Genomic DNA, 11,819 nt, shown 5'->3' with positions numbered 1-11,819 from the left:
CCGATTGAAAGATTTGAAATCATAGATTTCAAATTTTTAATAACAAGTTCTTTAAATTTGTTTGGATAATTCCAAATTTAAAGGATTTCAAATCCTGCAATTTTAATTTTGAACTACGTTTTGTTGAATATTGATCGATTCCAAATTCTTTTTGAACGGAGTTATTTAAAATATTTTCTCCAAATTCTTTCCATTAATCTTAGTTTATTTTTATTTAGTTCAACTTAGAGGGTTTTTTCAGAACACCGTAAAACTTTTTAAAACATTTTATAAAATGTTGTGATTTTCAGAATTTTAAAATATTCAAAAAAAGAACTTATAAACTCATAGAATCAAAAGTTAAGAGATCATAATTAGCTCTTTTTTTTTTAAAAAAAAAAGTAAGAAGTTTTCTAATTTATTTTTAAAATCTTAACGAACTTCTTCAAATTATCTAGAAAATCAGTATTACTAATATCTTATAGGTTCAATTAATTTTATTTTATCCAAATATTTTTAAATTTTATAAGCTCTAAGAAACGAATATTTCATAAAATCAGTGATCTTATAAGATATACGAACTTAAAAATCTTTTAGATAAATTGATCCCCGCGCTCTCTTAACTTAAGGCTCCAAAGTTTGCATGTATTTGTTTGGAAAACTTTTACCCCGATTTTATAGTAAGTATGATACACTTATCATGTGATTGATCATTTTTTTTTAACTGTTCACCAGTCACAGAGCAAGTGTACTACACTTACTAATTAATTGATTTAGGTTTGGTCAAAGCCAATCTAGGTTAGAATGTTCTTATTTGTGAAGAAAATAAATAATCATAACACACTTATTATATAATTGATTTAGATTTAACTAAACTCAATCTAAATTAAAAATGTTTGTATTTATTAAGAGAGAGAGAAAGAGAGTAAAAAATCGTTGTTTGGTGTAGATAAATTATTGAAAGCGGGGTTGGCCACTGACACCTTCCGCTTGTATCATATTTTCGGCGCAGTCTGTCTAGGAAAGGTACTAAAATCGCTTAGAAAAATACTTGTCACCTAAAACAAATACGGCTGACTAATACTATTATACACCCAATCATGAACACATTTCAATAGTGTTGGTGTGAGTTTATACCCATATACAACATAATTTACTGAACTATGTAGAAGATGGTGATTTAAAATAGAAAAGCAGGAATAGTACTCTACAAACCCGTCAAAGAAGATTGTGCATGCATCATGTATGTCGGTCATGATCTGCACAATTGTTACTAAGAATCAAGAACTAATCATCTAGGAATCGACAAACACGAATTAGAATGTATTATTTAGCTCAGCAAATGCTCTGATAAGAATTCAAAAATTCACATTAACATTCAATCTTAACTATTAAATTAGAACGGATTGAATCATATATAATGAAATCGTAGATTTGATGATTGATATGAGTACAAGTTGATGTGGGAGATATGGTGGGCATGGGATTTATGGGAAATTGGTGCAGTTTTGGGGAGGATGGAGAGAAGAGTGTGGGGTGAAGTATGCATTGAATTGAACTCTATATGTAAATGATGAAATAAGTGCAGAGGAGGAGGAGTGGTCTGAGGTCTGTCTGTGCACTACTGAGAGAGAGAGACACGTGAATTTCATGTGCTTGTGCTGCTTACTTTGTCGTCTCTTCTGCCCCAGTGTTATCTATACCTTTGATTTTTCATTTATAAACCTTTACTAAACAAGAAAATAAAGAGTGCTTGGCGTATATTTTACATCCATTTCTTGCTTTTCCGCTGTCTTTAGGCATTGATGATGTTAGTAGCAGCCAGCAATGGCATTTAGTGATGTGAATGTGAAAAGATACGTATGCCTCAATGAATACCAATTTTCTTTTTCTTTTACACACCTCCCACTCAACATAAGATCTTGAGTCCCAAACCAGACGGCTACCCCTACCCACTTGAGTAGAATGACATCAAGGGTACTTGAATAGAATGACATAAACCACATTGCATATTATCCCCATACACAACATTTGGGATCCCACCAATAACGAGGATGGAAAATACAACTACACGCTCATAGGTAAAATCATCATATCATTATGCAACCACAACCACCTTATTTTCTTTTCAGTCTCTGCTTCCATAACAGCGTTAAAGATAAAAATCAACCAATCTGAGTACCAAATTTTCCTCACATTTACAATGAATAAGTTAAGATGGGAATTATAAAGTGTCTGCAGATTGCAATCATCCTAACGTGTATCGGATGAACTTATGCTGTACATGTTATCCAGACTAACTGAAGAAGACGAAAAGAATAGAATACAATACCAATGCTGCTGTTTTTTGGACAAAGCTTTTCTCGTTATGTAGTCATTCGCGCTACCCAAGGTCCGGACATGGAGTACCTTGATCTCAGAAATGTCCAAACAATGGTCGAATCTTCAGATGGTAAATCTTTGCCATCTCACAGTTTTTTGGCACCCAGATAGAGATACCAGGAGTAGCAGGAAGAGACAGAAACATATTAGATCAAAGAATACCGGCCAGAGTTACAACCGGATTCTGTACCTAGAAGAGATGGCCGACCATGTTAGCTTCAACCCTTTCATAGGCAGTAATAATCTACTCTAGCTGGCAACGTAGTAAGATATCCTCCTTTCTTGGCATGATCAATATGTGTATGTAGGACTTGCAGGAGAAACAGAGAAATCAGTTGCTTTTAACCAGCTCTATATGAAAATATCAATTTAACCCCTGCAACACAACCAGACAATTGGTCACGCAAGGGCAAATAATGCATTCATTCATTTAGTATCCCCAATTTAGTGTTGATCTCTCCTTTCCTTAATCGAAGAGCTGGAGATTTTACTCAGCAGCTTCGGCTTTGGCTCAATGGATCATAATCATACGCATCACCAGCCTTGACAAACCGTCCCTTTACCCGCCTCCTTACATCTGCTCTTGCCTTGCGAGATGCGTACCTTACTTTCTTCTCGAATCTGTTATATCCATTAGATTTTTGTAAGGTACTTTAAATGGAAAGGAAGGATGACAACTTCAACAACCCCAACCCCAGGAATCAAGGTAATACTTACATAAGAACAAAGCATTGTTTTATTCCCTTTGTGCATGGTGCCAGTGCCCCCTCAATCAGTTTACCACTTGATTGTATATGGTATTACAGATGCAAAAGTGACTTTAACTACTTTAACGGAAGCTAGATGCAATCCATGTGGGTAGCAGCCCAACTTGTTTGTATGATTATTAGACATTATGACATTATTTTTTTCTGATCTGATGGCTCACAATCCACGTGGGAAGAAAGACATTTTAAATGCATAATCATCTAGGAAGAAGGTAAATGCATCTAAGTCAACTTCAAATAACTACCTGCTGTTCACCTTAACTTCAACAAATTAGACAATGATTGAGTGAAAACCGAAAATCTTACTTTCGTGTCTTCTTCTTCTCCTTGTAACGCATGACAGCATCACTCCTGCTAGAGGGGGGAATAGAACTTTCAGGGCCTGGAGGACCCCATGGTGGCTCTCCCATGATTACAATTGAAGACACTCCACAATCTTGATAATCAGCGGCACTAGTCTCTCCATTAAGGCCAGAAAATGAGAGGCTGGAGTGTGCTTGCCTTGTAAAACACAAGTTGGGTTCGGTCTTACAGCTGACAACTGAATCTGCAGATGCTGCATTGCTACATGCTGGTTGCATCTTCATTCCTCCAACTGATGATCCCTAGTAAGTAGAAACAGAGTGCATTAGCCATTTCTATGAGACAACTATTTTACAAGATCATAGTTAAAAACCATAATGAAAAACTAACAGGTATTGGTGATTGTTAATAATTAAGTGAAAACTACCTTACAATGCCAAAGATGAAGCATCAGAAGGTTTAGAACTTTTATCCTGCGATTAGTCAATCAAGTTATGCATGGAATAAAAGAAAAGATGCAGAGCAATGCCAATAGGTTAAGTGTCAAGAATATATGAGTAGTATATTGACAAAGTTTGGTTGACATCAGTCTTTGAGTAGATCCAGTTATCATATCACAACTCTCGAGTCAAATTTCGTGCTAATCTAGGATGAAACTTAAGTTGAAGCACAATTGTAACTTAGACTCAAGGGCTTAGTGTCTCCCATAAGCTAGGATAAAACCGCATCAGTTTTTATTATTGATTTCTTCTTTCTGGACTAAATGATAGAGCTTATTATAAGTGCAACAAGATCTTGTGCATCAGCAGATGAAGGTGTGGACCAGCCTCTATTATGCCTTTACTTTTCCTGCATCATTATTGAGAAGATAATGAAAAGAAACTCACCTTGCTTCTCTAATACATATTCTCCTGGCTACAAATCTATTAATTCTTAGTACTCCAAATTGTCAAAAGCTTTTTTAAAAAAACATCGGAGTTACTGAAAATGAAAAAGAAAAGAAATGCAACAAAAATGAGTTTTGCAACTCAAGCAAAGTTCGCACAAAAGTACTTTGCACCAAGCAGCCGCTGATATTCTAAGATGCTCAAGCTCAATCCCTCTTGAGAGATTCTTGAAAATGGAAAACCACAAAGACGAAATAATATAGCAAGACTTATAGTTCAATTGTAAGAATGTCCGCGGATAACTACTAGGATATCGGATTGTTTCAAAAAAACAAACCCTCTTCACTATTTTTCTTTTCTTTTTTGGATCTCAAGATAGATAAAAGAAGATGTTCAGCCATGGACAGATCATGAATTTTGTGCCAACAGTAAAAGAACGTCAACAGAAATGGCAACAATTGTGAATGACTAAATTGACTCATCCTTTTCGACATATTTTAAGGTATATATTTCACAAAAGTTCAGTATCTTATTCCATTTTAGACAGGAGAAGTAGGGAAGCCCAAGCTACTACACCACCCATTCCATTTCCTTATCCCCATGACCCCTTGGCTCGGTGTATGAACCTCATGTCCACGTTCATCATTGTAAAAGAAGCAGAAAAGACAAGGTATTCATCTACCATGACCATGAGTATTCTTAATACCATCCAGCCAGAAGTATAACCAAACAGAAGACTCATCTTTTGTCCCAAACGCTGCCCACACTACCAAAATCACTCCCTGCACTTTAGAAAAACATTATTTTTATGAAAATCAAGGCCAGTCACCTGCAACCTTCCTTAAGAAGATATCTGTTTTGTAAAGTTACACAAAAAAGATACTTCCTTGAGCTCGTTGACTCAGATGATGATTGATTCAGAAACAAACATTTGATATTATAGGCAGAAATTAGTTATTGTTGTTAAACAAATAATTGGTACAAAAGCTGGTTCTAGAGGTACATTCTTTTTAGTTGGTCGTATAGCTTTTACATAATCAAATATATGTAAGCACATTATAGCCTAAAATTAGCGTAGATACGCCGTCCTTCAAATAATAAACACTAGATCATTTAAGCAGAAAAAGTTCTATATTCGTTTATATGAAAATAGAGAAAAACTTAACCTCAGCGCACTAGGTTAAAGGACTAAGATTTTTAGTTTAGTTGACTAAAACATGTGCAAATATGCAAGTTCCTAAAATAAAGATGCATCCTGCCCAACAGAATGTTAAAAAATGGAAAGCTAAGAATGCATCTAGATATGATTTCAGCAACATATCCAATTTCACTTCCCAAAGTACAATCGGATTGGTTAATAGGCATCAAGAGCACATCCCACCCCACCCCCCCAAGAAAAAAAGGAAAAAAAGGAAAAAGAAAAAACCAAGCAATATATTTTGTGAAGACAAGACAAAAAAATAACTCAAATGGTTAGGGAAGGCAAGGCCTGCCAATCACCACCTCTGTTACTCAATCTAAGGGGGAGCACACAAACAGACATGTGAAGGCACATGCTCAGACTCACCCAGAGAAAGAGAGAGATGTTTAATGCTGAATGTGCTTCAGCAATTAGATAATCCGAAGTCAAAACTCCATAATGTGTAGAGAAACCTAGACTGTTTATGCAGTTTATGAGCTGTGAAATAGTACTTAGGGTTCCAATTAGTTGTCTATGGAAAGGTAAGCCATGGCTTCATATCAAGAAAAGATGAGGAAAATGGGACAGAAACAGGTATTGATGATTGGAGATGGAATAAATCAAGATAGGATGAAAAGATGATAGGCAATAACCAACCTTTGGCTTTGTGCAAGAGGAAAGTATAGATGGATGAAATTATACCACATCAAGGGTAATACCAAGTCCGACATTTGGGCTGATGGCAACTTCAGCAATAATCTTCATGCCCTAGGGCATGGATCCAAGGAAATTTTCCTTGTGCTCCAGGAAGGGTGAAGGAAACAAAACGCTGTTTTCTTGTTTCTCAGTTAACATGCTGTTGTTCTTTCTCATGTAAACACTCTTAAAAAGTTTGTTTCAAGAAAAATATCAACTTTAACATAGAAGCACACAGCAGCTTTTCTGAATTTTTGTAGTTTGCTGATAATGAGTTTTCCCATTGGCAAATAAGAAAGATAATAATTTACTCAACAAGTGAACATAGCAGTAAGGATCTAATATTACATAACATTAACTCAGAAACAATTCACATGGGAGCAATAAGGTTCTCCTTTACTTTATGCAAGTTAGGTAATATGCAGTGGAAGCAACAAGATAATACCTCAGGGTAAGCACCGTGGCAGTCAGATCCAGACATGTCCTTCAGGCCAAATAATCCATCAATTCCATCATTATCAAAAAGATCTTCAGGATTATGAGCTACACCAAAAAGTTCTTCATAATTCTCAATACTTAAGTCAACCTCATCCATATTAAACTCATCATAGAAACCATCATCCTCACATTCAACAGGCCCCTTCTCTCCAGGTAAGAAGACCTGCACATGAAAGGATAAAACACTTACAAAGTTCAGTGCCAATAAGATTTTGATTAGAAACTCGTCATTCTCACCTTTCTTCCTTTAGGCCTGGGTTTATCATTAATGAGTTAAAGATGCAAAAAAACAGCATTATTTTCTACATATTTGTGGTCATCCTTTGAAGAAAATATCATGGTATACTAATTTAAAATTTTATCATTGTTGATGGTCCTATATTGTCATTCATCAAATTATCTCCACTTTTAACTTCTACCTTAAACTGACTGTTGAGATCGGGTCTAGCTTATAAAAATTAGAGGGGGCATTATATGTGATAATCTTTGCATCTTTAACAAGTCAAAAAGAATACAATTCCAACATGAACATATTGTGCCTACACAACGAGTTCCCCAAAATCCAAGGTCCTCAAGTTCAAATGCTTCAATCGAGCCCTTCTGCATAGCTGCAGTCTCAAAAAATATCTTCCCTGCAGTAGTGCGGACGCCTCAAGAAAATGATGGAGATAACAAATGCCTCAAACAAAAAACTAAAAGACAAATTTGGAATTCCTTTCACCTCAAAAGAATGTCCCTATCAATTACTACCCAAAATACTCCCCTTTTGACAAATCTTTGTTACATTGTTTTCCAAAATGAGAATTGTACTTCAAGCGTGATGTATTTGGTATCTTTCCTAATAATTCTTATACCAAGTCCAATTTAGGATGTATTAGTCTTCAGTTTTTACCAAGTCCTATAGGGGTTAGTTTTGAAATAATACTCCATATTTCCTATTCAGAGTCTTGTTCCCGCGACAAGATTTACGTCTACGTATATGTTCAATCTTCTTATTTCAGTTAAATAGGTGATTATAAAGATTTCATATTCAACCCCATAGAGTAGAAACCACTGAAGATATAGGCAACCAAAGAAGCTCAGAAAAGGACTCCCTAAATCTTTAGTCACGTATCCAGGGAAGAGCTATCGGTTACAGAACAAGAAATATATAGAGAAAAGTGGACCCTCAACCCATCCCCTCTACAGTCAGGATCTACAAAGCAAGCCAAGCTTCCTTTAAGCACCCTCTGACAGGTCCATTCTCGTTCTTTGTAGGCAGGGTAAGTACTTTTCTTCCTTCTTCTCACCCGTTCCCCCCCCTCACAGCTAGTACTACATGCTCAAGTTCACTATTTTTCTTTAAGTAATTTTGGCATTCTTATTCTTTTTCTTTTGTCGTTAGTAGCAAGTAACAACTTCTTCTAACAACTATCTATTATTCATTTGTTATTTTCATTGGCACAAAAATGTAGATGAGAAACTTAGCTTTATATATCATAACAGGGTACACCTAAAAATAATTGTTATAGACTAAAACTCTGTTTTAGTTAAATAATGTATTCGAAGAGAATATTTCTAGAAATATTTTGCTATTGTAGAATATAAGAAAATACACAGACACACACACACAAGCCAGCATGCCCAGCCCCTGTCCACCCAAAGAACTAAATTGAGCATTCAAATTCAGATGGAGTCAGAATATAATGTAAAAAAGATGATATTACTAACAATACATGCATCGAAAGAATCTCTATTTTCAAAAGTTACTATTCCAATTACTGTTGACATCAATGACATATCAAAGTTTCGATGCATGATTCTCTTCTAATATGTTGTCAAATCCACCCACTTGTAATCTTTCTGTCATCAATTTTTGCTAACCTAACACAAAATCTGATTCACTCAAGTTCACCTACGTGTAAAAATAGATCCAATTCTAGTCAAGACAAACAAAAAGAAGGAAAGATAATTAGACATTCAGTAAAATAACAAACATGAACTGTTCAGCAAGTCAAGGTTCTGAATTTCCTTCCACTTTTTTCCTTTTACTACCCGTACCTAGCAGTGTCTTCATAATTCTTAGAGCACTTGACACTAGTGCCCAACTCTCGAATTACCATAAAGAAGTGGGACGTACTGAAGCTACACATAAAGTCATATGGTGTTTCACATGATAACATGGTGCAACAAATGCCTCTGCTTTACTAAATCAGCAAGCAACTAAGTCAAATGAGAAGACATAATTGTAGATCATCATTCCTAGAACTGAAGAATGTCCTTCAGAGACAAAAACTGAAGCAACATATGCCGAGTGTACTAATAAACATAAATCCTGCAGCTGCTAAAGGAAATTATTGAGACAGATGGCTACCTTGGGCATAACAGAGTTAGAAGATCCAGCCAGCTGATCCGCATTCTGTAACTTGGGGTCAAGTGAAGTGCATGATTCTATGCAAACTGTTGCTTTATTCACATCCATGTTATTCAGGTCACTATCTTCTACCAGAAAGGATGCATCTTGAGTATTGTTCTTTCCTTGGGAACCTTGACAATCCCTTGGCTTGTTATCAGAAATGCTCATTGAACCCATCCCCTGCTCACAAGTAGAATCTCCAACTGACGGTAAATCTAAGAGGAACGACCAAATTGCAGAAAGTTCTGCAGCTGAGGGGCAACCAGAGTAACAGTTAACAGCTTGCCTCTTATGTGCAGGACTTACATTTGAACCAGCATGCCCCACCCAGTCACAATTCGGGCAAAGAGATATCCTTTCCTCAATACATCTAACAAAAGCTGGCTGAGAATTGCACCTTTCGCAAACTAGTGTCCTCGAGTGACGTCTCGAAAGGGCATTTGCAGAATGGACATTGCGGTCACAGGACAAACATAAACTAGCTGCATCAGACCGACAGTACACAATGGATCTTTGCTCCCCACAAAAATCACAAAGATAACCCATACTGCAATCACACTTTTCAAAAATCCACACTTCACAAACTATTCCTTGTCAATTTATTGAAATGGGCAGAAAGCAGATGCTCGGATGATTATCAAGAGGTGATTTTGCAAGAAGAGTTTTGGGGTTGATAAATGTAAACGGTGCTTTATTCTCTGCAATAAACTATCTGCAAAAAAAGGAGACACCAAAAAGAAGAGTATTATTAGGATATAGCAGCAACAACCATTGATGAGTTATAAGATTGCCTGAATTATATATGCATCCTACCCCCACATTCAGTATTAACGAGAATAGGGTGCAATATTACAAAATCACCTCCCAGAAGATGTTCCCAAAATCAATAAACTTTTGGGTCAAAAGTACATGTTTCTCAACAAATAAAAATGAACAATAATATTCCCAAAACCAGAAGGAACAAATTCTCTTACGATACGGAAGATCCATAACATTAATACCAGAAATTTAAAGAACAAATTCTTTGCTGACACGCATCACTTATAATAATACATCATGACAAAACTTATGAGATGCCAAAAGGAATAATAATTAAATCATTCAGTGTAAAAAGGAGGAATAGGTGCCCCAAGTCTCCAACATGCTCGGAATAAAGAACCAATCCAAAAGGTTAGAAAAAAGAATTGGCAGACTAACAAGTAATTCATCTCAGTTCCACAGTATTCACATAACCAAAATTATTGAGAAAACTTGGGGAAATGCGTCTGGGTTTTCTATGTTCATAAAAAAGATGGAAAATTCAGTATCCAAGACTCAAAGAAAAAAGGAGAAAAACACAAACACGCACACACACAAACAACCCCAGCTGAAGAATGGAAGAATCACAACATTTTTTTCCCCAAAGACTAAATATAAAATGAAAAATTTCAACAGAATGAGAATTTCGTTGTACTGAAAAAACACAGTACAACAACTATAAGCTGAATTCTTATCCCAATTGCTCAAAACACCACCCGAGAACAAGGATTTACACACACACACACACACACACAAAGATAATAATCATAATAATTAAAAAAAAAAAAAGAGTAGAAAAAACGAAGCCCAAACAAAAAAGTGCATAAAACCCCAAAAAGAGCAATCCCATTTCCCAAGAGGTAACGTAATTTACCAGATTTAGCAGTAAAGGCAGCCAAAACCCAGAGGAAGAAGGAAAAAAAAAGTACAGAGACTTTCTCCTCAGCACCTTTCAATCACCACAACACTTAAAACCCTAATAATTACCAACAGAAAGAGATCAGACCTTTCCAGAACAGACTCTCACTCTCTCTCTCTCTCTAGAGTGAGATTGGGGCTTGAGGGAATGGATATTTTTCTGGGAGGGCTTTGAATTTATGACTTCTGACAAAAGTTTCAGTAAATATAATAATACAAAGAAAAGGTGATAAAAAGTGCAAGAGAGAGAAACAAGAAAGGGGGTTGGCCCCAACTTTTTTCACTTCTCTCTTTTTTGCCCCTGAAAAAAGCTATAATCTCTTTTCTTTCCATTTACTACGGCACCACGTCAGAGTAACTAACCTTGATCCTAAATTGACTAAAATACCCTTAAATATATTTATTTTTTATTTCTTTATGAAATTTACCCTACTAACAGACATTTAAAATTAATATGTATTTTATTGAATTAAATAAATATAATATTTTTTAAACATCGACTATTAAAATAATTATATATTTAATCTCCATTTTGCCCTTTTAAATTATACTTTACGTCACCCCTCAGAATAAATTCATGGACAAAATTGCCCTTATACTATACATACAATTTTTTTTTAGATGATCAAAACAAATATTTAATATAAAAAATTATTCTGAATTTTTTTTTATTTAAATTAAGTTATTAACTATTTAATTTTAAAAAATTTAGTTAAATGAATCGAATTATTTTTTCACTATTTAATATTTATTGTGTATCTATTATAATAATAATATATTACTTTAAGTTTAATTTAAAATTTCATGTTATTAATTATTTTTCATAGTATAATTAAAAATATTTTTGTTCTAATTAAAAAACTTTGATATTGATTTAAGGGAAAATTTCGAAATACATTTAAAATAGGATGTTTATATATATACATGGAATGAGGGCAATTTTGTCCAAATAATTAATTCAGGGGTAAGTATTATATTTCATTAGTTTAGAAACCTAAGTGTGAGATAATGTATAG

At 34.9% G+C, this 11,819-nt stretch overlaps 1 protein-coding gene across 3 annotated transcripts; it reads right to left on the bottom strand.

Annotated features, from left to right (window-relative positions):
• Window positions 2,155-10,980, bottom strand: LOC105167416 (zinc finger protein CONSTANS-LIKE 9). 3 transcript variants are annotated; one of them, XM_020696165.1, is made up of 6 exons: window positions 10,760-10,980; window positions 9,046-9,799; window positions 6,640-6,855; window positions 3,435-3,733; window positions 2,827-2,982; window positions 2,155-2,737 (listed from the first exon to the last, which is right to left on the bottom strand). In XM_020696165.1, the coding sequence occupies exons 2-5, from the start codon at window positions 9,631-9,633 to the stop codon at window positions 2,853-2,855; spliced, it is 1,233 nt and encodes a 410-aa protein (XP_020551824.1). In that variant the 5' UTR covers window positions 9,634-9,799; window positions 10,760-10,980; the 3' UTR covers window positions 2,155-2,737; window positions 2,827-2,852. The 3 variants fall into 3 exon arrangements, with proteins under 3 accessions (XP_020551824.1, XP_011085424.1, XP_020551825.1); XM_011087122.2 differs by having other exon boundaries at window positions 2,155-2,982; window positions 10,760-10,979; XM_020696166.1 differs by having other exon boundaries at window positions 2,155-2,982; window positions 10,892-10,973.

Source organism: Sesamum indicum, linkage group LG8 (genome assembly GCF_000512975.1).
Source record: "Sesamum indicum cultivar Zhongzhi No. 13 linkage group LG8, S_indicum_v1.0, whole genome shotgun sequence".
Lineage (NCBI taxonomy): Eukaryota > Viridiplantae > Streptophyta > Magnoliopsida > Lamiales > Pedaliaceae > Sesamum > Sesamum indicum.
This window is presented reverse-complemented; position numbering and strand designations above follow the sequence as displayed.

What these genes read in the sequence shown, in the direction of transcription:
- LOC105167416 (XM_020696165.1), bottom strand. Translation starts at nt 9,633, where the DNA reads ATGGGTTATCTTTGTGATTTTTGTGGGGAGCAAAGATCCATTGTGTAC. An exon ending in CTAACTCTGTTATGCCCAAG is followed by an intron (nt 6,856 to 9,045) that starts GTAGCCATCTGT and finishes TTTCATGTGCAG; the next exon opens with GTCTTCTTACCTGGAGAGAA. An exon ending in GCCACGGTGCTTACCCTGAG is followed by an intron (nt 3,734 to 6,639) that starts GTATTATCTTGT and finishes TCTACTTACTAG; the next exon opens with GGATCATCAGTTGGAGGAAT.